Raw genomic sequence first — 27,938 nt, 5'->3', positions numbered from 1 at the left:
GCAAAGGAGTAATTTCCTCCAGGTGCTGGTCAACAGTTAATCCACGAGCAAACTTGTAGTGGATAATTGCGCGATATTCACCTTTAGACCACACTGACATCTTAACTTGCTTTCAATCCCACTGCTTGGTAACAACTGGTGTGAAGGTCGCGCCTTGCTGTCTTCTAGACCGGTTTTCACCCCTCTTTTCATCCCTCACCATAACAGGGGTCTCCAGCCAACCATTTTTGCGTATTGCAAAACTTTCCCAGTCACCTTTGTACATATATAGGAGCATCTTCAGAACCACAAGCGCTAGCATATTATGAACATTTTAGGCAGTTTAGATCAAAGTAAGAAACAATATGCTAGTGGGAAACAACTGAAATTGATTTATTCTTCCTGCCTACTTGTTAGATAGATAAATGTCTTTAGTGGCGTAGTTAAGGCCATTCGACCTTTTCATACACTAAACCAATTATTATAAATTAAAATGAAAATTAACACTACCATAATTAATACTAAATAAAACACTGCTATTATGGTGCAAAAACAGTAATGAAAATTTCAGTACAATACTAATAATAACATAGATAACAGTCCAATTAATCTAGGGTTTACTCTATTTTAAAATAAATAATGAAAGAATGTAGGAAATAATTCAAATTCAATTTATTGCATACATGGGCAAGATTAGAGCTTCAATCACTCAAGTACATAAATTAAACATTTTACTTATTATTTATTATAAAATTGTTCAGTCTTTAAAGTTTACATTACAGAGTAGTGATGATGCAGGCTGAACTAACGAGAGAGAGCTGCGGAGTTGTCGATGAGAATCTCAACAAAACTTTCAGCTCAGGACGATAATGGTTCCAGAACAGTACGTGTGAGGTATCGTACATCTGGTGAACTATACTCTTTCAGCCAGTTCGAGATACCACCAACGGCCAGTACAGGGAGAAGTACACACATCGCTGCTGTTTTCCGGGATCTCATGAATTGAGAATCCATGTACTTTCCTGCCATCTCTGTTTTATAATTAGAACTAATACGAAATTGATCAATATATGTTGTTGCTTTTAACTCGTATCAATCAGGGATAGATCAAGGACGCGGCTTTAGAAGGTATCGTGTCCTTTCCTGTCATCTCGAGAACGTTTTGTCAACTATATCTAACTTGAAAAGTCTTGCCACTTACAAAGGGGAATTAGCGAAAGCAAACACTTCGCAGGTATTTTTTTGCTTCACAGGCTAGAGGCTACTCAGTCGCAGAAGAATGACTGGGCCCTTTCGTACTCTTTCAGGCACAGCGATTATTCCTTTGATAGATGACAGTAGTGGAAGTGATGTATCGGGAAGTGATATTTTCGGTAGTGATACGACAGTGACTATGCAAAGCTAGAGGTTATTGCAGAAGTGGCAGACAGCGCAGATGAAGAAGAAACAGCTTCAGCTGTAATAACTTCATCTGCTGTTCACTGGTTGCGGTAAGAGGTAGATTTTGTCACAAGCACACAAACGATCACCTTCACGGGTATACCGAGTACCGAAAAGTATTTTGAGTCTGTTTTAGATGCTTCTCTGCAGATTTATGGCGATAAAGGGATTGACCAAATTGTTTGAGAGACAAATAGGTATGCGGCAGAATGTATACTTGGCGCCCCCTTGAAACCAAGGTCACGTGCCAGGAAGTGGTAGCCAGTGACAGGGGAGGAAATTTGTGTGTTCTTGGGGCTTGTAATGCTGATGGGGATAATGCAGAAACCCACCCCGAAGAGCTATTTCACCCAGAATGGCTTTTTAGAAGCCCCTGCATTTTCTCAAACAATGGAGAGGGACAGGTTACAACTCAACTTGCAGTATTTACATTCTGTTGACAATTCTACACGGAATACATATACAGGGCCTCAAATGCTTTATAAAATTGAGCCTTTTCTGGAAATTATACTTGAACATTTTCAGACTGCCTACATTTCCTATGAAAATATATCTTGCATATTCTGTAAATATGTCTGAAATAAATAGGTACCAAATTTGGTACTTAGCCAAATGATATATTTTTGCAAATATTGCTCGTGGTTATAGAGAACCCAGAACTGCTGTCATCACATAAATTACGGAAAAACATTGGTAAGGAGTCCTAAAATTGTAATTACATTATATTTCGTGTTTATGATTTCTTTAACTCAATTGTGTCTAAACCTCTGTTGAGCTTCAATTTAAATACTGCCTGGGAAGGGAGCAGCTCAGGATAAATTGTCGACTTGAGGGGTTAAGTTTTGCAACTATTGGTAGCTCCTGATAAAACAACTGGAAGCTGGAGTTAGGCAGTATACAACCAACTATTGAAGGGACTATTTACAGTACCAATATGTGTTTAGAAAGTGACATGAGGACATAAAATTGTTTCAGTCTCACACAGTGTGCATTAATGTGACAACAGAGATAACAAAATACGAATCATTTTTATTGTAAATCATGTAGGTTACAAAGCATATTTTGATATCAACAAGTAATGCAAATCATAGACTGCACAGTATGGTAGTTTATCGAACAAAATGCAAAAACAGAACAGACAAAACAGAAATAAAAATAATGAACTTGCAAGACAAAGACTTAGGGCCGTTTTCCCCAAATGAGTTTAAACTAGGTTTATTTTAATCTGGTTTAAGTCTGAGTTTAAACTAACATTCATTTTCCCCATATTGGTTTAAACTTTGTATCAAGTTTAAACCTGGCTCAGAGTTAAACCTTCTATATTGTTGGTTTAAACTGCTGTTTATATTCAACTTTGACATTTTATTAACGTATCTGTGATTTTCCTAATAGAAGGGTTAGTTTTGACTACCAGTACTGCAGCACTTTAATGAAAAACGTACTAAAATTATAACCTAGTATTAGCATTAGAAAAATGGGAGAATTTATTGAAGTCTTTGGTTAAATAGGAAATAATTTTGATGTGAAAGAGAGGTTAAGAAGCCGCGTTCCAACAAAAGTTTACAATCTTGGAAAATCGGATGTAACGGAGTTCTTTGATGGATTTATAATTCATAAGCGAACAGCAAGGATTGTCTAGTATCGAAGAAGGATTCATTTAAAACGTCAACTGCACGAAATAATGCTATTTCGCTAGAAGCAATGATTCTGGTTGCTTTAAGATAAGATGCAGCAGGCATTTTTTTCATTAACAACGGGGACCACAGACCTTAAATTGCAGTCTCCTTATAATATTATATACTGTAAAATACTGTTCGTGGTATGAATACTGTAATGTGAAGCATAAAAATATTCCTACTTAAGTCGTGTAATACGTCCGCTCTTCATGCGGTACCTGGTGGCTTTGGTCGCTAAAGCGTGAAGTCAGCATCGGCCGAATCCGTGACAAGGCGGTTCGAATCTAATTTGTCGAAAATATTTTTACCATCAGAATGTTGACCGGCACGGTAGGAGAGGCGGTGGTATACAATTTCTAATCGCTAGATTATATATTTGTAGGATCAGAAAAACAATAAAGTATTTCATGCTTGCTAGTAAACTTGTAATAGAATAGATTATAGTTAAGAATGTTTCATCGTATCTATTGCCAGCATACCAGCAATAGAAATATTAATGCTATAGGGAGAAGAGTATTATGCATACAGTACGACATATCGCGAACTTGGTTATGTTATAAACGAATATGGAATCAAGTAATACATCTCTAAATTATACATCCTCAGTGGTCTGTCTGCTGGATCCAAGGTTTGTGAGATTGATCCCGGCCGAGGGCGATGGATTTTGATAGGAGATAGATCCCGAGCATGCTTGGAATTTTACTTGAAATTCACATAAATGTTGATTTTCTGAGGAAAGGAATACCATAGGCCTATTGCTGAAAGACCAGGATTTTAATATTTCAACGTTCCCGTGTGTTCCGTAAGACAATACAGACATCAAAAGACACGTATTAGGCCCACGGTACTTGTTTATGGTAAAGCATGACAGAGAAAAATAAGAAAAAAAACACTTCGCACAAATGTAAACAATTTATTTATCAGTAAAGCTAATATCCCGCCGAATTTGTTCTTTATTCACTACGTACGATAGCATTAATTCGCCACAAACAGCTGATATTATTACAAAAATGTCGGTCATTGAATTACTTGGCTCTGATTGGCCAATTCCAATCGACCATGCCTTCGACTATTCCTTCAGTGCAGCCAACGTTAGCGCCAACGACAGCTCGCCCGTTTAAACTAAACGAGTGTCAGAAATTGGTGGAGAAAATGGACGCAACTTTAAACTAGGTACTAAAGTTAAACGGGTTTAATTTATACCAGGTTTAACTCGATTTGGAGAAAATGGCCCGTAATATAATAGGGACTAGTTTCGGCCACTACACCTTCAGCCTAATAAAAACTAAACAGATTATGAGATAACTAAAACATATGTATACCAGACAAAGTTGCATGAATAATTATAACATTAAAATACATACCGGTATATAACAAAAATTATGGTTATAATCATCTAGTCGTTAAGTTGACTTAGGACCTCAGGCAAAGAATCAATCCCCTCTCCTTCTGACCTTCCCCTCCCCTCTCCTTCTGACCTTCCCCCCTCTCCTTCCTTTTCATTTGAATCTCACAACAGTTAGTCTGAAGCACACTCAACAATAGACCACACACCTCATGCTGTATTGAGAGGTAAGTCTCTTATAACCTATGCCATCTAACTAACACATTCTCTCATTCAATTCATTAATTTAATTTTATCTAATTTATCAGGTTAACTTCATGGGCACCGCAATGAATTGCAAAAATTTTATACCAGACATAATGTATCTGTGTTAACCACATCTTCATGTGCGTCCTGACAATGTCCAACAACATTTTCAGCAAGATTTAACAAGCACCATGAGAGCATCTCATTTATTATTTTGATTGAGGATGAAACAACATCTAACAGTTCCCCGTCAGCTAGTGGTTATTTACAGCAGTGTCCAATGGATTACATATAGCTAACACCACACAAATAGATTTGATGACAAACTACAGGATCAACATTTACCAGTTCCCAGCAGTATTAGAACTAACAGTTCTGTGTATATAAATTAATACTTGAAATTATTCTCAATGATGAACATACTCAAGATGTTAGAACCTAGTTCATTTTCAAATTTATTCATAATTCCATCCCAGTTTTTAATGTCACTTTGTATATATTTGTTTTCATTTGTTTTATGTCAATTGTGTGCATGTACATTAGTTTAGTTATTAGGTGTTTTACATTAAGGCTGAAGATGGCCAGCCCCGGCCGAAACTAGTCCCTAATTAATGTAATTTAGAATATTACATATTATAGTATTGAAAGGTGGACCATTACTACAGTAATTTAATAATTACATTGTCAGGCAAAGAAGTAAATCTGGAAATGTTAGCCAGAATTAGGAATGAATAAATATACAGAAAAGAAATTAAAAAGGAGGAAAATTATTTATGATACTCACCTCTAATGTATGAAGTTTTATTTGACCTTTTATTTCCTATTTTTAATAATCATGTCTCAGATAAAAAGAATTCTTTCTAGTATAATCTCTTTAAATTACCCTTTCAGCAGCAGTCTTTCTTTCCGCATCCTTCAACCCCACCTTAGACACCCTTTCTCCTTTTCTCTCCTTACCTACTTCTTTGTTTACATTGCCTGCTTTCTACAACAGGTCAGTGCTTGTTCCCTATCCACTCCTTTGTTTACATGTTCTGCGTGCTTCCTCCAGCAAGTCAGTGGTTGTTCTACATCAGACATTAGAGGTGAGTATCATAAATAATTTTCCTCCTTTTTAATTTCCTTTCTGTGTGTTTATTCATTACTAATTCTGGCTATCATTTCTAGATTTACTTCTTTGCCTGAGGTCCTAAGTCAACTTAAAGACATCATATTATGACAAGAAGATCATAACTATAATTTTTGTTATTATACGTATTTTAATAATTATTCCTGCAACAATGTCTTTGTCTGGTATACATATATTTTAGTTATCACATAATCTGTTTAATTTTATTTGGATGAAGATGGCCACTAAGTTGCTGAAACTAGTCCAAAGACTGATGTAATATCATTTACTTGATATAGTGTATTTATTTCTTATAATTGCACTTCAATATGGAACAAAAATTAAATTTATAACTTATAAAAGACAAGACTTCCCAATTAACTGATGTGTGTGTAACACACACATGTATTATAATTATAATTTAGAAACCCTTGAAAATGTTCATCGAGGTTGGACAAAACCTTTGTTTATATGAGCATCACACTGCTCCACAACTATGTCACGAAGAGAACTTAATAGCACACAATACAACATTTTTAGAAGGTGGCTCGGCCCTGAGCCGCGCAATTTGTAGGTGTACGCTCTATGACGTTTCACCCATTTGAGGGCTACAGGTGGTTCGGAAATCTCACATTTTGCCCATGTTGTCTTGGACCTGTCACCATTCACTACTGTGGGCTTCGTTGAAATTCTCATTGTCACTCAGCAACTCTCTCTTCTAAGAGAAAGTGACTACATATTGATATAAAATGAAAAGAGTCTTCTCAAAAATACATGGCAGCTAAAAAGGACATAAAGAACACACAAAAATAAAATTGGATATATAGTATAATAGGTAACATTTATGGGCAGAATACAATGAAGAGGAATGCAAATCAAACACAAGAACCTTACTGAAAATTACTACATCAATAGACACAATTCTTACTTAAGTTGTTTACCTTCACATTTTCAGCTTTCCTTTCACTTTTACATTATCATCTGTAATTTGACTTGGTCTTAAAAAAAACTTGCCAACATGAGAAAAACTTATTATTCTTGAAATAATAATGATATTATTTGCTTTACATCCCACTAATTACTTTTACGGTTTTGAGAGACGCTGAGGTGGTGGAATGCAGTCTCACAGGAGTTCTTTAAAGTGCCAGTAAATCTACTGACACGAGGCTGACATATTTGAACACCTTCAAATACAACTGGACTGAGCTAGGATCAACCTGGCATGTTGGGGACAGAAGGCCAACGCCTCAAAAATCTGAGCCACACAGCATTTTTGAAATAGTAGTGAGAAATAAATACAGAATGAATGAGAAAGGAAATTTCCATACATTATACACAGGTAGGCTGAGGATTTCTATGCAACTCTCTACATTTATAGAAACAGGGATGATATGCATTGATATAAAAACATCTTTAATTTGCATATACTGCAGGTGGCTTTTAATTTTTTTAAATCAAGTGGATTCTTATCATGAGTTCAAGAATGGAAGTCAATTTCAGGAAATTATTAAAAGAAAGAGGTGAAAAAATATATATATCCACAGCAGGTATTTGAATGTGGAATCAAGTAAGTATGAGAAAACACACTATCTATAGAACAAGTTTCACTTAAATGTAGCCTGTGTTTTGTTAAAATACTCTATAATCACACACAAACCTTATGCTATGATTACAATTCCTCTCTTTCTGTTCATAAGTATCCTCAGTCTCTGAACAAGTGACAAATTTTACACCAGACTTTAAATGACAACAGCAATGAGAAATGCAGCAGTCACCATAACAACAAATGGCAGCCATGTTCTCAGGATTCCCCCACAACTGAAAAGATAATAAACATTAATAATATCTTAAGATATACAATCACACACAAATTGGCCTCACTTCAATCATCTTTAATCATTTACCTGTATGCTACTGACAATAAATTTTACTTGTCAGGTTTCAGTCAACAAAATTCTACAATGCCTTTCACAAACAAAATATGCACACTGATTAAGTCCAACTATCTGAAAAATTAATCTATTTCTAGTTACAATCATACTGTATTAGTAATTTAAATTCTGCTCAATCTGCAATATACTGTACCTGTACAGGATGGACATGTATCATGATTTGAAATATAACTGATATATTTATGGTAATACCAGCATACGTTTCTGGGGATCATAGCTGCTTACTTGGGAAATAGTTACCACACCAGCAATGCACATGCAGACATAGATGTCTCCAGTAGGATTATATGTGGACAATAGTAACAAACATTTCCATTGCTAAAAAGCCTGGCTAGTTAAGCTGCTTATCGAGGTAGAGATCATACGAAGTGCCTGTTCCCTTAATTGCAAAAGTGGAAAGGGTGAGCCAAGTTGGACCAAGTTACTAACTGCTACAGAGAAACACATTCGAAATTCGGCTCCGTGCCAGTAGCATATCACCAAATATTCTTAGAAATGGGGAAACGAAATTACCCAGCCATGGCGCATATACTTGTAAAGTTGATTACAGAAGGAAATAGGAATATTTAAAAATCCCGCTTCACTTTCTAGGCCAATGACAAAATTCTTCGTATGTGTTAGCAAAATACAGGAGTGCCACCTTTGACTCTGTAAATATGAGATCCAGCTATCTTCCCCAATAATAATAAATGAATTATTCTATCACAGAACTTGTACTGTGAGAATTTTAGAAAGTCATCGACATAAAAATTTGCAATAAGTTTTACGATTTAAGGCGTCAATTTCTAGGGATTAAACCCATCTCTTTTGCTATTGGTCAGAGGCAAAAGACACCAATGGGGACTCCATGAAACGCGAGAAACGTGGGGTAAGGAAATTGATTGATATCTCTTAACTGCGCAATCGAATCCTGATAAAATTACGATGGGCGAGTTAAAATTATTGGATCGATCAATGGTGAAAATATGAACAGCCAGTTTGGCCTACAAATACCCATTCAAGAAGACCATCCGTTTCTCTCGGGGTTGCCCTCAGATGAACCAGGAAAAGATCACAAGAGTAATAAAAATAAGGCCTCTCGCAGAGTGAAGAGACACATTCTACTGACACTCTTAAACTATCAGTCGCCGGGTGAATCTCTGCACAACCTGTCGTGGATAAAACATTATTAAACGGTTATGCAATGGTGGAAGTTCTGCCGCACGGTGTAAGATTATTCGCAGTAGCCAGCCTGAGTACTTTGTATTAGAATTATTCAGAACAACAGTGATAAATTCAGTTTGACATTTATTATTATTCTCGTCACGTAGGAAGTGGTTCAATTAAGTATAAATTACTGGCCTACAGTGGGAGAGCACTTGTAATGAAGACAGTATGCCAAGTCTGCATTTCATCGATATTTAGACTTTGAATAGATATGCGAAGGGACATTTCCAACATTACAAGTAATATATGATATGTTTAGCCCATACTGTCAACTCTGAGCTGTTGAACTTTAAACTGTTCAAAGCTGACAATACGGGCTAAACATGTCCAGACATGCCAACTTTCAAAAGTAAAAAAACAAGGAGAAATTTGGCATCAAATCGTGACGTATTATGGCACATCACTGGTGGCAGAACATGTACTAATTCATTATAATATAATTCAATACATTAACAGCTTTATTTGGCCTACATAGATATATAATTTTCATTATTTATATGTGAATACTAAATACTCGACACACCTGAACATTAGGAACATGTGACTTCTCATCCTTGAACATGCTGAACACATATCTTTTAACTACGCAATCGAGTCCTGATAAAATTACGATGGGCGAGTTAAAATTATTGGACCGATCAGTGGTGAAAATATGAACAGCCAGTTTGACCTACAAATACCGATTCAAGAAGACTACCCCCCCCCCCTCTTGGGGGTTGCCCTCAGATGAACCAGGAAAAGATCACAGGAATAATATAAATAAGGCCTCTCGCAGAGTGAGGAGACACATTCTACAGACAGTGTTGAACTATCAGTACTATGTACATCAAGGAGAGAGAAGGAGCTTTTAATAACGTGTCGTTTCACAAACTTTGCCACCACATTCTTTCATCACGTGTAATAATGCTGAACACATTACGATTAATTGTTGTTCTTTTTTCTTGATTTACTAGTTTCATTTCCGTATTGAAAGTTCACTTATATATAGATAAGAAAATGTGCCACCTTATCAATACAATTTTGTTATTGTAAGAATTAACTTACTGGACAGGTTTCGACCCTAAACAGTCATTATCAGCTATACATTGATACCTTTACATATGTCAAATAATTGTTAGTATGCCTTTCTAAATGGAGAAGCCATGGGGAAGCATTATGTCCAAGTGTCCAAATTGGGCATGTTTGAGAGTAAAATGGTTATATAATACAATCCAGGTACTTAGGTGTGGATTTATCTTTTAGGCCTAAAATTCGTTGTGGAACGTAACTTAAACTTAATTCTAAATTATAAGTACGTTAAACACTTTAAAATACATAGTGCATGTTAAAATCACATATTGAAATACACAGTACATGTTAAAATCCTTTATAATAATGACTATAAAACACTTCGTTAAAATTAAATTATACGTCTTGCGTATGTCTACATTCTTGTTTTGAGTCCAATATAGCTGAAGAATAAATCAGTGCTTGCGTTCATGGGCAGTGCTCTCTTATGGTTAGTCCACACCAAAGTTATTAAACAATGTTGACGAAACAAAGTTAATAAACAATGTTAACGAAAACATTTCTCAATATGTTAATAAACTTTTGTTAACAAACCTCTTTAACATTGTGTCCACACCAAAATCTGTTTGTGAGGTAACAATGGATAGGGTCAGGAAGAAGAAAACACTCACAGCTGCAGCTTTCATTATTTTAATGAGTGCAATTAGAGAAAAGCGCAGACGCAAAGTGTGGCAAAGAAAAATATTGGTACAGCGTTTAGAATTAAGTTTGGAGAAGACACTTATGTCAGAATTTTTAATTACTGGGCGAGTTGCGGTGCGGTTAGGGGCGCGCAGCTGTGAGCTCGCATCGGGGAGATAGTGGGTTCGAACCCCATTGTCAGCACCCCTGAAGATGGTGTTCCGTGGTTTCCCATTTTCGCACCAGGCAAATGCTGGGGCTGTACCTTAATTAAGGCCACGGCCGCTTTCTCTCCGTTCCTAAGCCTTTCTGTCCCATCGTCGTCATAAGAACTATCTGTGTCGTTGCGACGTAAAGCAAATAGCAATTACAAAAAATAACTTTTAATTCATGATGCAGCAGGCTTTCAAAATTTTCTGAGAATGTCCTCACATGACTTTCAGTTCTTGTTGACAGTAATTGGGCCTGAAATTGCACGAAATGATACAAATTATCGGAATGCCATCTCCTTTAATGTTACGCTATGTATAACTTTAAGATTCCTAACAACTGGTGACCCCTACACTCCACTTACGTATTTGTATGGTGTATCAAGTGTCCGTCTAGGGTGTATACGAGTTGCTTGCGATCCGATTTTGAGTATTCCGCGCAACGAATTTGCGTTCTAATTGCATTTTTGCGCATGTGCGAACCGAAATGTTAACAAAAACACGAAATGTTAATGAAAAGTTTCATTCACAGAAGTTAAAGAAATTTTGTTTATCAACATGCTCGAAAAGTTAATGAACACGCTATTTTGTTTATTAACAGACAGAAATGTTCATGAACATTGTTCATTAACAAATTTTATTAACAAAGTTAACGAAAACATCTTGGTGTTGACGCACCATTAGGAAGTGCTATTTTGTGTTAAAATGTCTCCATTTGTATGGGTGGTAAATTTCTCTATTATTAATAAATCCAGTATATAGACAGGGGTAAATATGTGCAGCTGTGTTTGATATAAAATATTTAAGTATTGGAGTAAGACTAGATCGTGCATAAGTATTTCTGATGCAGAGTGGTGGCTCCTTCCTCGTCTATAACTGTATGCTGATATATGTTGTCTGTAAAAGACAAAAAAGTGGTATGAGTAGAGTTATACACTGAAGGAATGCCTATTTGTGTGTATGTTAACGTGAATATGTACTTACTATTGCTGTCGTGGTTGGGTTGCGTTGGATTTGACTGCCTGGCGTGTACTGTATCGCACTCTCTTTAGGCTTGTGCCCGCTGCTGTGAGGGGAATGGATGGATGGGTAGAGAGAGTTGCTGTTGTGAGGGTAGGGACGGAGCTGGGCGTGTCGTTTGTCGGCACTATTTGTTGATTGTTTTGAGATAATAATTTTTTAAAGCGGAGATGACTTTATTGAAAATGGTATTGGTTTTTTTCTGTAATTTCATTTATGTTGTAATTGGGATTGGCGTATTGGTCTAGCGATATGTAAAACTCTTCTGTTATATTGAGCAAGGGCCTTTAGGGTTTACATTTAATATTTTCATGTCATTTGCGATGTTTGTGAAGCCGTGTTTGTATTCTTCGATGTGCTGGCCAATTGCGGAAAAATGATTATGTTTTACGGTATTTACGTGTTCATTATATCGGATTGTGAAGTTTCTACCGGTACGTCCAGTATAGCTAGTCTCACAATTGTTGCATCTGATATGGTATACTCCTGATTGATAGTACTTGTTGTTACTATTGATTGTCTTAGTACTGTGTAAGATGTTAGTGCTATTGTGCATGATCTTGAATGCTATTTCTAAGTTATGTTTTTTGAAGATGTTAGTTATGGGATATATGTGTGTGTTATTGAAAGTAAACAATACGTAGTCCTCTTTAGGTTTGCCTATTTTTGTCAATCTGGTTCAATCAATCAATACTGATCTGCATTAGGGCAGTCGCCCAGGTGGCAGATTCCCTATCTGTTGTTTTCCTAGCCTTTTCCTAAATGATTTCAAAGGAATTGGAAATTTATTGAACATCTCCGTTGGTAAGTTATTCCAATCCCTAACTCCCCTTCCTATAAATGAATATTTGCCCCAGTTTGTCCTCTTGAATTCCAACTTTATCCTCATATTGTGATCTTTCCTACTTTTATAAACGCCACTCAAACTTATTCGTCTACTGTCATTCCGCGCCATCTCTCCGCTGACAGCTCAGAACATACCACTTATTACATGTAGTAAATATCATTTTGATCCGTATTGATGATATTTGATTAGAATAATAACAGTAAGTTATTTATTAAATTGACCACCTAATCAATACAATAAGTCATTGTCTTGGATAATTTACATTGATCTATTAACTAAACATGGTACATGTTTCGCCTAGTATGAAGGCATCATCAGCCATAGTCTTAACCTCGAAATAAAAATAAGCACCTGAAATAACATATAATAAGATAAAATTGATTTAAAAAGTCTTGAAGATACTTAAACTAAAATTAACATTCAAAATAACAATGTTGGTTTTTAAATTTCTTTTTTACAATGTGAAGAATTACAAAGGTGAAAGTATAAAAATTATTGATATAAAAGTTGCTATAAGTAAAATGGACAAAGCAACAGACTGTGATGAACAAGTAGTAAGATTGCTAAAAATTAAGTTGACTGATTGGCGGTTACAATTAGACTCTGACGAGAATGACGATCAGTCATATTTATTCAAAAAGTAATATTGAGGAAATAATGTTGAATGTTGGTCAGGAGATCACTAAATTCCTTTTCAGGAGACAAAAGACGAAAGTTATGGGCATATGGTAGAAATGTAGAACACATTGATGAGAAGATAAAAAGTTGTAGATTAAAGGTTGGAGAACAGTGTTAAAATTGGACGTCTGTGGACCGTCTCAATTTGAAGCGATGTTAAAATGTTGTGAAGAATATGAGTTTATCGACAGTTGAATCATTTGACGAGGTGAAGGTAGTTTGTACGTTATGAATCAAGTGTATTGACAACTGTGGACTTCTTACTCGTAGTCTTACTTTGCTCAAAATGTTGCAAATGAAAGTGAAATATTACGATTAACAATAGGTGAGCAATATATAATACAAGTACACAAACACGTTAAAAAATCGGGGTATAAAAGTACAAATGAGATGCTCTATGTTGTAGATCAACTTGAGTAAAATTTTAGACACATGGTGTTTCAGATAGAATTCAGTAGGTCCTGGTAATGCATTACGGTTGTGGACCGAGTGTTATGGTACTAAGACTGAACACAATATAACGTGACACTTATAATAAAAGTATACAAGTATGTACAAATGTTTGAGTAACAAATGTGTAGATGATACTCTCTGGAAGAATCTGTTAGGAGTTGATTATAGACTGTATCAGCTTAAGCAGAAATTTTTGATACTTGGTGTATTAGGTAACCAAGCTATGTTGATATGGCTGCAGGGTTGATTGTTGGAACTGTGCAGACTGAATATGAAGTTTTAGAATTTTTCTGGAGTTGTAAGTAGACACTCCGCATAGTGATATTTGTAACCGCTACTACAGTGGTTACACAAAACAAAGCACTAAACACAATAAAAGGGGGGGAAGTAAGAGCAACTACACAATATCAGAAACCACTACACACTCAGCGAAACATCAGCTGGACTACGCAGTTCCCCGCCAACATCATAATACGTAAATATCATTGGGCCAACTAGCGGACAATAAACCAGGAAGGTGGAAGGAACTACGACCTACTGAGGGCATGGACATGGTTTAGGTTGCGGTTTCCGAAATAATTCGCCGTGATCCTTAAATTTGAAAAATATTATTTACAAGTGAAATTTTAAAAATACATTCCGAACAAAATCCACCAACTTGCAACTTACGAACTATATTCTCTGTGATACCATAACTTAGAGGTTCTTTGATAATATCTTTCTACAAGTTCAACTTTCAAACCAACTATACATCTCGTTACAAATCCAGTTATACAATGCAATTTACAGTGAAGTAAACGTACTCTCCAAAACCCTAGCGTACATCAAGAGACACTGAACTACCAGAGGCAAACCGCAAGGTAAATATATTAAACTACCATATACATATTTAGTGAAACAAGAAAAGGGACTGCCTCGAAAACAAACAGGCAAGCCCAGCTGAAAAGCTAAGGCGTCATAAATAATTAATCTGGCGAATCTAGGTTAGGGTAGGACAGACTCCTATACGAAATAACAACCGAAAACTACGGAAATTTTAGCCGGAACGGAATTCAAGAGTGCTTAACCAAAGGTGGCCCATCCCGTTAGAGAGGCGTCGCACACGACGTAGAACTTCAGACCAAGACAGACTAAGGCAGACCAGGCCAAGACAAGACAGACCGAATTCTCACGAACGCTGCCTCGCTCTCTATATATAGGTAAACCCTGGACTTGGAGTAGCCAATCAGAATGCACGAGGCCGCCTATGCCCACCTAGGTTCACCAATCACAATTCCCACTACAGTCGCGAACTTTAACTAAGCTTCTCGAATACGCACGTTCGCGAATCTTCCATTTCCAGAACAGTCAGAAAATATATTCTAGAAGACATAACCAACAAAATACAACACACCCTGCTCAAAAATTCATGTAACATTTCTGGATACTTCCAGTAAGTACAGAACTGAAATCTACTATTTACAAATACCATATGTTACAAATATTACACAGTACAGGTTAGGTCATTACAAATAAAACATACTACCACACTTTACAAATAAAGTCTTCAATAAACATTTTCCATTTCCACTACATTGTTCACCTGTGACATCTTCCTCCCCCCCGAAAGTCGAGCCACGCTCGATCATTAACGTACTGTAGTTTCACTGGGGAGAAAGCGATAAAACGTTCTCACGTGGCGTTCTTCACATAAGTGGACTCACCACAGGGACTCGTACTATCCCGTGGAATTCCTCACATAGTGGGAACTGAGCATAGGTAAGGCAGAACCATGGTGTCGCTAATCCCATGGTGTCGCTCATATAGGGGTACGGATAACAGGTACTGTAGGACCCACCTGATTCACACACTGTCGCTACTAATCACAAACCTATTGGGTACCTAACATAGTGGTACTACGTGCAAGTAAATGCGACCCATGGTATTCTCTGCGTGATGGTACTAATTACAAGTAGTCTCATGGTTCTAATTGTATCATCCCTTGGTCGCCCCTTTTAATCGCCTCTTACGACAGGCACGGGATACCGTGGGTGTATTCTTCCTTTGCGTCCCCACCCACAGGGAGGTTTTGTGTTTGGTCCTCAAGTCCGCCGGCAAGCCGGTTAAGACCCCCCTATCCGCCACCCGGGACGCGCCACGTGGGAGTGATTAAGAACTCCAAATAACACGAATTTTTAGGACAAAAATATGAATATACACACACAAAGAAAAAAGAAAGAAAGAGAAAAGGAACTGCGTACATAATACAGATTTGAAAAAATACTCACACGGTGGCGGCTCATGACAAAAAAAATTTAGGGGGTTCTCAACGACATTTTTGTTCATGTCTCAAATCAGCAAAAACGTAACATAGGTACATAAACCACTTCACTGAAAGTTCCTTGTACAGTTCCTTTTTCACAAATAATATGGTAGAACCCCTGTAACCGAGGGTAAATTTTATACTAGACTAATCTGTAAGTGTAGAACAAAAGTAAAATTCATAATAACTTTACTACACTGTGAATATTGAAGGATGGGAGTGCTATTCTTGGTTTTTAAAACGCACAAATTTCACCTGGGTGTTAGTGTAGAACAAAACCTAACCCATGGCCTATCAAGCGACCACTGGTCAGCCCGGTGGCCTGCAGATTATGAGGTGGTATGTGGTCAGCACGACAAGTACTCTCTGCCGTTATTCTTGGCGTTCTAGACCGGGACCGCCATCTCACCGTCAGATAGCTCCTCAATTGTAATCAGGTAGGCTGAGTTGACCTCGAACCAGCCCTCAAATCCAGGTAAAAATCCCTTACCTGGCCGGGAATCGAACCCGGGGCATCCGGGTAAGATGCAGCCGCACTACTCCTACACCACGGGGCCGGTTGTGTTAGTGTAGAACAAAAGGAAAATTCATAATAACTTTACTGCACTGTGAACATTGAAGGATGCGAGGACTATTCTTGGTTTATAAATAACACGAAGTTGACCTGAGTATGACGAGAAGCATAGAAATAACGTGTACCGCATTTACCGGTCGATTTATTTTAAATAACTGTTTCCGAATTAACCCCAATAGTCTCCACATTATCTCGGTTAATCAGGGTTCTACTGTATGTACGTTCAGCCTTCAGCCCTAAGGCTGGTTGGATCCTCAACAGCTCCACCATCAGTTGTCATAAATGGCTTAGGCATCACTGAAGAGATGTACTAGGGAAATGAGGAATGAGGTAGTTTCCCGTTGCTTTCCTCACCGAGCCAGAAGTTGCTATTACATATCAGTCTGCCAAGCCCACTGAAATGCATGCACCAACCGACCCTATGAGCAACATTTTCACACCATTCATAGCAGGGACTGGCTGCAGAAAGGAATGACATTACTAGCATCGCTTATACCTCAGTCACTTTCATATTGTCAAAGCCAGGTATAAGGCAGAGATGGATCAATGAAAGTAACAAAATTGCTCTAGCCTATACCAGAAGACATAGTGCACTGTAAACACTAGGTCCTGCCAGCAAAGGGAAGGTTCTACTGTATCACATGATAATTATTCTCGTCTTGGAAATTATAGACAACACTAGCATAGGGAATTCAACACTCGCGTTTTTGTGTGCATGGGAATTCTCATGTTTTATTATTATTATTATTATTATTATTATTATTATTATTATTATTATTATTATTATTGAATATATACAGTCGTATCAGCACACAGTTTATTAAAACATAACCGGTTTTCGGACACTAAGGTCCATCATCAGTGTTAAAATTTAAATTTAACTTCACATAAGTGTGTCGTCAAAATGAGTTAAAATGAGTTTAAATTGTAGCCCTGTTGACATCAACTGTAAAATAAGAAAAAAGAAGACAAGTGTAAAATTATGAAATTAAGACATGTAAACTTACAATGTTGTTGTAGAAGGTATGGACATACCATAGGTAAGGCTGGCTTTTCCTCATTCTCAGGCTGTTGGTCGAGTACTAACAAACGTTCAGATTTAACTACGGAACCGCGCTGCAAGCACATGATGTTACGTCACCTCAAGGTTTCGTTGGAAGCACCTGATGTTACGTCAACTCAAGATTGCAAACAAGATGTTGCTTGCGACTGAGTCATTTAAAATTTTATCTGGTTCCCTTGTCTGCGCCAAAAATATCTCCATGTTTTCACGAGTATTTAATTCAAATCCATAATTACCCTTAAAAATTTATGTCATGTCCTTTTCGATCCCTAAAAAGCTGTGGTTATTGTTGTAAATGTGTTCCGCAAAAGCTGAATATTTCTTGTACTTTATTGCCTTGAAATGTTCTTGATATCTTTGATTTAAGGTTCGCCCAGTTCTTCCTATATAAAACATTTTACAGTCGTCACAAGTAAGCCTGTATACTCCCGAATTAGTATATATATCTTTTTTATTGACACTATGTGCATTATATATATGTTCTGATATTTTATTTCTGGTTCGAAAAGCTGTTTTTAGTTGAAATTTCTTAAATATATTCGCGATTTTTAAAACTTGACTTCCAAAATATGTAAATGTCACAAATTTATTACGTTCATGGATTTTCTTTCTTTTCTCATGGTTTTTCTGTTTTTCTCCGTTTTCTTTCTTACGTATAATATTGTCTATCATTTCTGGGTTGTAGCCATTTGCTTTAGCAATTTGTTTTATTATTCTAATTTCTTTCAGTTTGTTTTCATTACTCAAGGGAAGTTTCAGTAATCTATTAATGTAGCTGTTGTAAGCTGCTTGTTTGTGAGTTCCTGGGTGGTTGTAATTTTTATTGATGGTAGTGATTGCGTGTGTGGGTTTCCTAAAAATATCGAAATCTACCCTATTGTTGGTTTTTGTTAATGTGAGGTCCAAGAAATTTAACTTTTTATCGATTTCTTTCTCCATAGTGAATTTAATGATGCTGTCAAGCAAATGATTATAATTTTCATGTTTATTTATTTTTGCATTCAAATGAGCAAGGTCTGTGCACCCAGCTGAATTCCATACACTTCTTTCTTTGTTGAACAATAAACAGGGCAAGCAAAAAAGGGCATTCCTAGATCTACATCCACAGAGCCACTTGCGTGTTTCGTACACTTCTCTCTTAAACTTACGCCTATGCTCGCGTTTGTCAGTTTTTGTAACTTTTTCGATAATCAAATCTGGTCTGTCCGGTCCAAGCCTTTTAATTTCTAACTTATCCTGAGATTAATATTTCACTGGTTAAAATTACCTGAACTGAATTCATTTCCTCCTACACAAAGAATACCATGGTTACAAACCATACAAACAGAGAAGCAAAACACAACATTCAAATAAATTTCACTTGAAATGATTTTCCAATCACAAGGTAAAGCAAACTCCTTCCCGCGATTAGGAACATCTTTTCACAACGAGCTAGAAAGTGCCTATACAGAATTACTAGCAAAATCTGCCGGTAATGTAATGCAATAGTAGCTCCTGGGAGGCTGTGGCTAACTGTAATTGAGGAGGTGGCAGACCCTTGTGGTCAACTGTAATACTGCCACTGGTCTGAGGGTGGCTCTAGACGGCAAGGCACGTACCTTACCGTGCTCCTCGCTAATGGGAATATCAGTGCATGAACCATGACGGCATCTGCTTTGCGCATGCGTATAGTCTTCAGAACAATAGCGCATTATCCAGTGTGCTCGCTGTACTGTCAGTCAAAACGAACAACTGTCGGTGTAACGCAGCTTCGACATAAGTCAAATGCTTTCGATCGATTGTCGAAATCAGGTCGAAAGAAAGGAAAGTTTTAAATTATCCATGAATGCGTAAAGATGTATTAAAACTGGTTGTTCACGTGCTCCTGTGCTCCTGAGAGCCCACCGCCACTGAATACACATTTCAATACACAACGAAAGAAATACGAATGTAAAAATGCTAGTAAACCTGATAAAAATATTAAATGAAATTTAACTAATTGTATCCTTGTAATACTAGATCTAAGTTAAATACTGTAGTTACTACTAGCTTTATTTAGGCTACTTCTACTTTGTAAATAGAGTATGGATGTTTTTAATTTAATTATCATATGAACCCAGTATTTTATTTTATTGTACAATAATCTCATATCATTTTCACACACAATCAATCGTTCCACTCATACAGGTACCTTGCTGGAAGCACTTAACGGGGAACTGCTGGTAAGAGGTTTTAAATATACTTTTTGATGCAGCATCCTTGATGTCTTTGGGAAGAGCATTCCACCATCCCGAAGCGGTGATAGTAAATGATCGATGGTATGTGGTTGTTCGGTGGACAGGTATTTCTAGGAGGGACACTGAGCGAGTATCATGGAGATATAAAGAACCAGGAGACGAAAATTGCTGGAGAGATAAGCAGGGATGTCTTCCGAAAGTACCTGGTACACAAGAGTATTTGAATGTAGTTTACGCCTGTCGTCTAGTTGTAACCAAGATAATTGTTTATACTAGGGAGAAACTCGAGCGTCATACCATAAATCCATCGCATATCTAAGACAAGCATTTTGAGTGCGCTGTAGTTTCAAGCTTATTTCATTTGTTATATCTGTAAAAATGACATCACAGTAGTCAAAAATGGGAAATAATGACTGAACAAGTTGAAATTTTAGTGATCGAGGGAATATATTTCTGAACCATTTTAAGGGGTGCAAGCCACAATACACAATACACCTTTTTACAGATGTTCTTAACTTGCGCTGACCAGTTTAGAGTTTCCGTTATAATAACTCCGAGGTTAGAAACTGATTCACAATAAGGTATAACAGTATTATTTAAAGTTATGGGAGGAATACAATGTAAAGAATCTTTAATGTACTGACGATAATGGCTTGCGTTTTATGGGGGTTTAATTTAAGGTTGTTTTTAATTGCACAGCCATTAATTAGTTCAAGGTCAGCATTTATGGTTTGTTGTATATTATCAGTTCTAGTGTGGTAACAAATTTGCAGATCATCAGCATAAAGATGGTACTTGCAGTGCTTAACTGATCTGGTGATATAATTTATATATAAAGTGAATAGGAGAGGGCCCAGAACTGACCCTTGTGGAACACCAATATTTCTTGTTCGCCACGTTGATTTATTATTATTACTTGCAACCACACACTGCCGGCGGTTTGTGAGGTAAGAATAGAAAAATTTCAGCACTTTCTGGCTAAAGTTTAAGGACCGTAATTTGGGAAGAAGCAACTTAGGATCGACAGTATGAAATGCGCTACTGAAATCTAAAAGAGTATTGTCACTCGTTTGTTGTCGACTGCATATCTAATGTCATCTTTCACTTTCAGCAGAGCTGTCATGGTACTATGTTTTTTTCTTAAAGCCTGATTGGTAAGAGTTGAGAAAAGCACATTTATGTAAGTACGTAAGGACTTGCTCATATACCAGGCGTTCGAGCATTTTGGACACGGGTGGTAGGATAGAAACTTTTCTATTTTTGCTAGTTGCTTTACATTGCACCGACACAGGTAGGTCTTATGGCGACGATAACATCATTTATACCAAACTCTTTAAACACAAATGTATCTTGAATTGGCATAGAAGAAACATTATTATTCTTGTCCGTTTCACCGTCTTTGGGGTACGATAGATCTATCAAAGGTTAGTGAGTCGTGTTTTCCTGTCCTCCCAGTACTTTTTCATTCTCTCAGAACTTGCCTGCCTCTCTTCTTCAGAAATTCTGCATAGTCGCTTGGGCTTCACCCTGTCCTGAAACCTCCTTATTTATCTTTGGTTATTTTCTTTGCAGATTCATCTACAAGCATCTCTTCTGTAATTTGGAATTTTCGTAGGTCCTTCTCAGTTTCCTTAAACCAGTTCGGCTTGGTTTTCTTATTACGGAAATAGTCGAAGATTCTTTTAGTTATCCTTTTCGGATCCATTCTTAGGATGTAGCCATACAAGTCAATTCTCCTTTTTCTTATTGTGTCGGAAATCCTTTCTGATTTCGTATACAGGGTTTCATTGCTGATGTGTGAAAGTTCGTTATTATGGAATTTGGGGCCTAGAATATTTCGTAGTATTTTCCTTTCCTTTATCTCCAACTTTTCCACTGGACCATGCATAGTTATAGAGAGTTTCTGCAGCATAAAGGGCTTCAGGCTTAACTACTGTATTATAATGTGTGATCTTGGAATTCCACGAGAGGGATTTTTTGTTATAGGTATCTTTCGTAAGCTGGAAGGCTGTTTCTATTTTCGTTTGCCGAGATGCTCAAGACCATTCCAACTGATCCATTCACCAAGGTATTTGAAATCTGTGACGATCTCTATTATTTGTTCCCCCACTTTCAAATATTTTGGAAAATTCTTAATGTTGGTTATTATTTTGGTCTTTCCAAAGGCGATTTTGAGACCTATCTTCTCTGCTTGCTTCAGCAGTTCGAAGGACTGCTCCTTGGCTTCCTCCCACGTCTCTGCTAGTAAGGCCATGTCATCTGCGAAAGCTAAACATTTGATCTTGATACCCTTGTTTACCGATTCCAATCGAATTCCACCACTAGTTGTCTTATCCCATTCTCTGACTACCTTCTCCAAGGCACAATTGAACAGTATGGGGGACAGTACGTCACCCTGTCGGACACCAGGTTTGACCTCAAAAGGAGCCGACAATTCTCCCATGAATTTGACTTTGGAAAATGTATTGGTGAGAGTTTCCCTGACGAGGTTTGTTGTTTTGTTGTCTAGACCGAATTCTTTGAGTACAGAAAGGAGACTTTCCCGGTCTAGTGAGTCATACGCCTTTTGGAAGTCAATAAAGGTGATGACGTATGTTTTTGCCCTAGATTTCTGGTATGCCATGAGATTTTTTAGGTTCCGGATTTGTTCCGGACAGGATCTCCCCTTTCTGAATCCCGCGTGGGTCCATTATTATTATTATTATTTGCTTTTACAGTGGATTTGGCCGACGTGAAGTGTAAATTTAAATCATCAAGGGATACATTCAGCGCCTGCTTTAATAACTTTCGACCTATACCCATCGTTCGTAATTGTTTCCATATTTCTATCGAGTTTTTGCATTTCGATACTTGACATATCTGTTTATATTTACCATTTCTGATTAACTGTTTAACCCTGTTGTGGAGAACCTTCTGTACCATGAGTCACGCTTTGCCATTTCTGATTTAATCTCACCAGTCAACCACAGAGAAGAGGGTCGAGTTACCCGGATCTCTTTCTTGGGAGCAAATCTGTCATACAGTTCTAACACCAGATCAGATAATTTATTTATTTTTACATCAATATCATCCATGTGTAAAATATTGTTCCACGGCAGACAATATGCTTCGTGTCGTATTCTTTCCTTGTCCAGATTTTTAATATCCCTACATGTTATATATTTAGTTTCACATTTTGGCATCTTTAATGAATAGCAGACATATATTAGATCATGGGTAGAAATACCTGGCACTGCAAGCTGTCCGTGATTTAAAGCTTTCTGAGGATTGTTAGTTATGATCAAGTCAATCAAAGTGTGAGTCATCCGGTTTACTGTATGTTGATGATTAGCAGCATTTAGAGGTAGGATGTTTACGGCTAAGATAAAGAACATATTTTGTAAACGTAATGAGTCGTTCGTCGCTGTCAGCAGGTCTGTGTTAAAATCTCCAAGTATAATTATAATTTCGTACAGTGGAATTAACTTGGCTAAGCAAAGTTCAAGGTCCGATATGTGTCTTACGTCTGGGGGTTTATAAACTACTCCGATCAGTACTTTTTGATGGTTAACCGAAACTTGTACAAACAAATTCTGGTCGATTGGGAATTGTCTGGTCTGAAGTAGCCAATATTTTACTTTTGATATCATTGTTGTTGTTGTGTTGTTTGAGTCATCAGTCCATAGACTGGTTTGATGCAGCCCTCCATGCCACCCTATCCTGTGCTAACCTTTTCATTTCTACGTAACTATTGCATCCTACATCTGCTCTAATCTGCTTGTCATATTCTTACCTTGGTCTACCCCTACCGTTCTTACCACCTACACTTCCTTCAAAAACCAACTGAACAAGTCCTGGGTGTCTTAAGATGTGTCCTATCATTCTATCTCTTCTTCTCGTCAAATTTAGCCAAATCGATCTCCTCTCACCAATTCGATTCAGTATCTCTTCATTCGTGATTCCATCTATCCATCTCACCTTCAGCATTCTTCTGTAACACCACATTTCAAAAGTTTCTATTCTCTTTCTTTCTGAGCTAGTTATCGTCCATGTTTCACTTCCATACAATGCCACGCTCCACACGAAAGTCTTCAAAAACATCTTTCTAATTCCGATATCAATGTTTGAAGTGAGCAAATTTCTTTTCTTAAGAAAGCTCTTTCTGGCTTGTGCTAGTCTGCATTTTGTCCTCCTTACTTCTGCCATCGTTAGTTATTTTACTACCCAAGTAACAATATTCATCTACTTCCTTTAAGACTTCATTTCCCAATCTAATATTTCCTACATAACCTGCCTTCGTTCGACTGCACTCCATTACTTTTGTTTTGGACTTATTTATTTTCATCTTGTACTCCTTACCCAAGACTTCATCCATACCATTCAGCAACATCTCGAGATCTTCTGCAGTCTCAGATAAACTAACAATATCATCGGCAAATCTCAAAGTTTTGATTTCCTCTCCTTGGACTGTGATTCCCTTTCCAAATTTCTCTTTGATTTCCTTTACTGCCTGTTCTATGTAAACATTGAAAAGGAGAGGGGACAAACTGCAGCCTTGCCTCACTCCTTCCTGGATTGCTGCTTCTTTTTCAAAGCCCTCGATTCTTACCATTGCAGACTGATTTTTATACAGATTGTAGATAATTCTTCGGTCTCGGTATCTGATCCCTATCATCTTCAGAATCATAAATAGCTTGGTCCAATCAACATTATCGAATGCCTTTTCTAGATCTACGAATGCCATGTACGTGGGCTTGTCCTTCTTGATTCGATCCTCTAAGATCAGACGTAAGGTCAGGATTGCTTCACGTGTTCCTACATTTCTTCTGAAGCCAAACTGATCTTCTCCCAACTCTGCTTCTACTTGTTTTTCCATTCTTCTGTAAATAATACGTGTTAAAATTTTGCAGGCATGAGATACTAAATTAATGGTGCGGTAATTTTCACACCTGTCAGCACCGGCTTTCATGGGAATAGGTATAACAACATTCTGCCGAAAATCAGATGGGACTTCTCCTGTCTCATACATCTTGCACACTAAATGAAATAACCTTGCCATGCTGGTTTTTCCTAAGGCAGTCAGTAATTCAGAGGGAATGTCATCAATTCCAGGTGCCTTGTTCCTATTTAGGTCACTCATAGCTCTGTCAAACTCTGACCTCAAAATTGGGTCTCCCATTTCATCAGCATCAACAGCCTCTTCATGTTCCAGAACCAAATTATCTACATCTTTAACTTGATACAACTGTTGGATATGCTCCTGCCATCTTTCTGCTTTGTCTTCTTTCCCTAGAAGTGGCCTTCCATCTGAGCTCTTAATATTCATACACCTAGATTTCCTTTCTCCAAACGTTTCCTTGATTTTCCTGTATGCAGCATCTACCTTTCCCAGGACCATACAGCCTTCGACATCCTTGCACTTCTCCTTCAGCCATTCTTCCTTAGCTACCTTGCACTTTCTATCCACTTGATTCTTTAATCGCCTGTATTCTTTTCTGCCCTCTTCATTTCTAGCATTCCTGTATTTTCGTCGTTCATCAATTAGGTCTAGTATCTCCCGAGTTATCCACTGATTCTTAGTTGATCTTTTCTTCCTTCCTGACATTTCTTCAGCAGTCCTACTGACTTCATTTTTCATGACTCTCCACTCTTCCTCTATAGTGTTTCCTTCAGCCTTTTCATTTAGTCCTTGTGCAACATGTTCCTTGAAACAATCCCTCACACTCTTTTCTTTCAACTTGTCTAGATCCCATCTTTTTGCGTTCTTTCCTTTCTTCAATTGATATCATTACGACAGTAAATAGCACACCCTCCTCCTATACGTTTTCTTTGGTCTAGACGATGTAAAGGCATGTTATTTAATTCAACAAGGCCTGAGTTTAGTGAGGGTTGTAACAAAGTCTCAGTTACACATATGCAGTATAATATAATATAATGAAAGAGGGATTGTATTTCGTCAGTGTGAGCCATTAACGATAGCGCGTTAATATGACAACGCTGTAGGGCTTGCCGATATCTTGCAAGACTTTCCCTGAGAATGTTTCCTGTTAACGCTGTTGAAGGGTACGGTGAGAGGTGTGACTAAGGAGTGGGTGGGACCGGGTCATTAACATCAAGGTCACTGCAATCGGTAGAAATAACACTTGTATTGTGACTAGCCATTGTCTAGAAAATATTTCACCGGGCGAGTTGGCCGTGCGCGTAGGTACCGCAGGAACTTAATAATCAAAGGGCGTTTACCCGTGGCAACCACATCAGCTGTTGTTCGCTTCAGAACACCTAGACGATAGCAACGGTCGATGTCTGACATATTAATCTCTATATCCAGTTTTTCTTTAATAGTTGATAATACTTTAGTGTACACGTTTTCACCTGGTGCTTCCGGGACGCCATGCAAAATTAGACAGTTTTGGCGGCTATATTGTTCTGCTTCGTCCATCTGTTCACTTTACTCGTCTAGCCTTTCCTCTATTTTTTAAATATTGTTTTGTATGTCTTTCAGTTCACCGGATACTTTCTCTTGAAATGCACAGAACTCCTCCTCCAGCCGCTGTAGTTTCTCCTCCCGGCTGGCGCTGCTGGTCGCCTCCTTGAGTTGGGCACGGAAATGCTGCATTGCATCTTCAATTGACGATACCTTTTGAACTACATCCCGTAGCGTCATGATTGTTGTCAGTCCTGGACGGTGATTATTAAAACAATCGAGATTAGGTCATGAATGGCACTTAGCTGCTGTTTATCTTGCAGATTTACGAGTTTGCCTTGACACACACTTTACACTATGACTGAGCTCTCTGCCATCTTGGTACACTGATGTAATAATGGATGAAAGTGTCAATGATAATTCCACTGGTCCTTCAAATTCCAAACGACCATGTCGTTGTTTGATGAGGGACTACAATGAAGATGACATCCTTGATCTACTAGGTGAATTGTCAGGTATTTCTGATGAAGATGTCAGCAGTCATAATGACGGGAACAGTGATTCTGATATTGGAAATGTTCTTTCTTCAGCATCCCTGGTTATTCCTCCACCACCAATTGTAAATTCATCAATTTCGGTCCCTGGTTATTCCTCCACCACCAATTGTAAATTCATCAATTTCGGATATAGGTTGGTCATATGGAACCTAAACACTAAAGCAAATAAACTTCACTGGCGTTCCTGGAATGAAATGTGTAATGTCAGAAAAGGAACCTTTTTTTTTTTGCATGTGATGAATTCTACAGCCTAATAGTAAAAGAGACAACTGCGTATGCTGACAGTATTTATTTCTAGTACTGGGGAACAGTCCAGTATTTAACTGACTGGAAAGACATCTCCATTGGTGAAATTAAAACATTTTTAGGACTTTGTATTTCATATGGGCACAATACAAATGCCTCATCTTCAGGATTACTGGAAAACTGACCCATTGTTCAAAATAGAGTGATTTTCTTTTCACATGAGTAGAAATAGTTTTTTCTAATTTTTCGATGCCTGCACTTTATGACAAACCTGAGTCCTGGGGATCCAATATCCAGTGATCGACTGTGTTAGACATGTTCAACACCACCATTCACAATGTGCATTGCCCTGGAAATAATCTTTCACTTGATGAATCTATGATTTTGTGGAGGAAGAGTAGTATTTCGACAATAGATCAAAGAGAAGAGGCACAAATATGGCATAAATTTGTACATATTGACCAAGCCTAACGGTACGATACTGCGTGTTATGGTGTAAACATGTCAAGCAGATAATGTAGACGGTAAGGGACATGTCGCTAATGTTGTACTGAAGTTCATGAAGTTCTTGAAGGAAAAACTAAATGTAGGACACTCGCTCTTCATGGACAATTTCTACAACAGCTACGCGTTACCCATACAGTTGCTGAATGCCAACTGCACTGGAACATTTCGATGTGATCGCAAATGTAATCTTAAAGAAGTGCACGTGAACACATATCTCAGCAT

At 37.6% G+C, this 27,938-nt stretch overlaps 1 protein-coding gene across 2 annotated transcripts in view; it reads right to left on the bottom strand.

Annotated features, from left to right (window-relative positions):
• Positions 1 to 629: 629 nt before the first annotated feature.
• The window catches only part of LOC136864801 (transmembrane protein 222), a 176,781-nt gene continuing 149,472 nt past the window's right edge, over positions 630 to 27,938 (bottom strand). The window contains exons 4-5 of one of the 2 annotated variants that reach the window (XR_011017864.1): positions 7,452 to 7,612; positions 630 to 6,575 (exon numbers count right to left, since the gene is read on the bottom strand). Coding sequence is in view for 1 of the 2 variants with exons in the window: in XM_068226431.1 (XP_068082532.1) it covers positions 7,534 to 7,612 (79 nt within the window). In the remaining variant the exon portion in view is untranslated. Of the gene's footprint in view, positions 7,613 to 27,938 lie in introns of both variants that reach the window. The other variant, XM_068226431.1, reaches the window with a different exon arrangement.

This window comes from Anabrus simplex, chromosome 2, assembly GCF_040414725.1.
Source record: "Anabrus simplex isolate iqAnaSimp1 chromosome 2, ASM4041472v1, whole genome shotgun sequence".
Lineage (NCBI taxonomy): Eukaryota > Metazoa > Arthropoda > Insecta > Orthoptera > Tettigoniidae > Anabrus > Anabrus simplex.
This window is presented reverse-complemented; position numbering and strand designations above follow the sequence as displayed.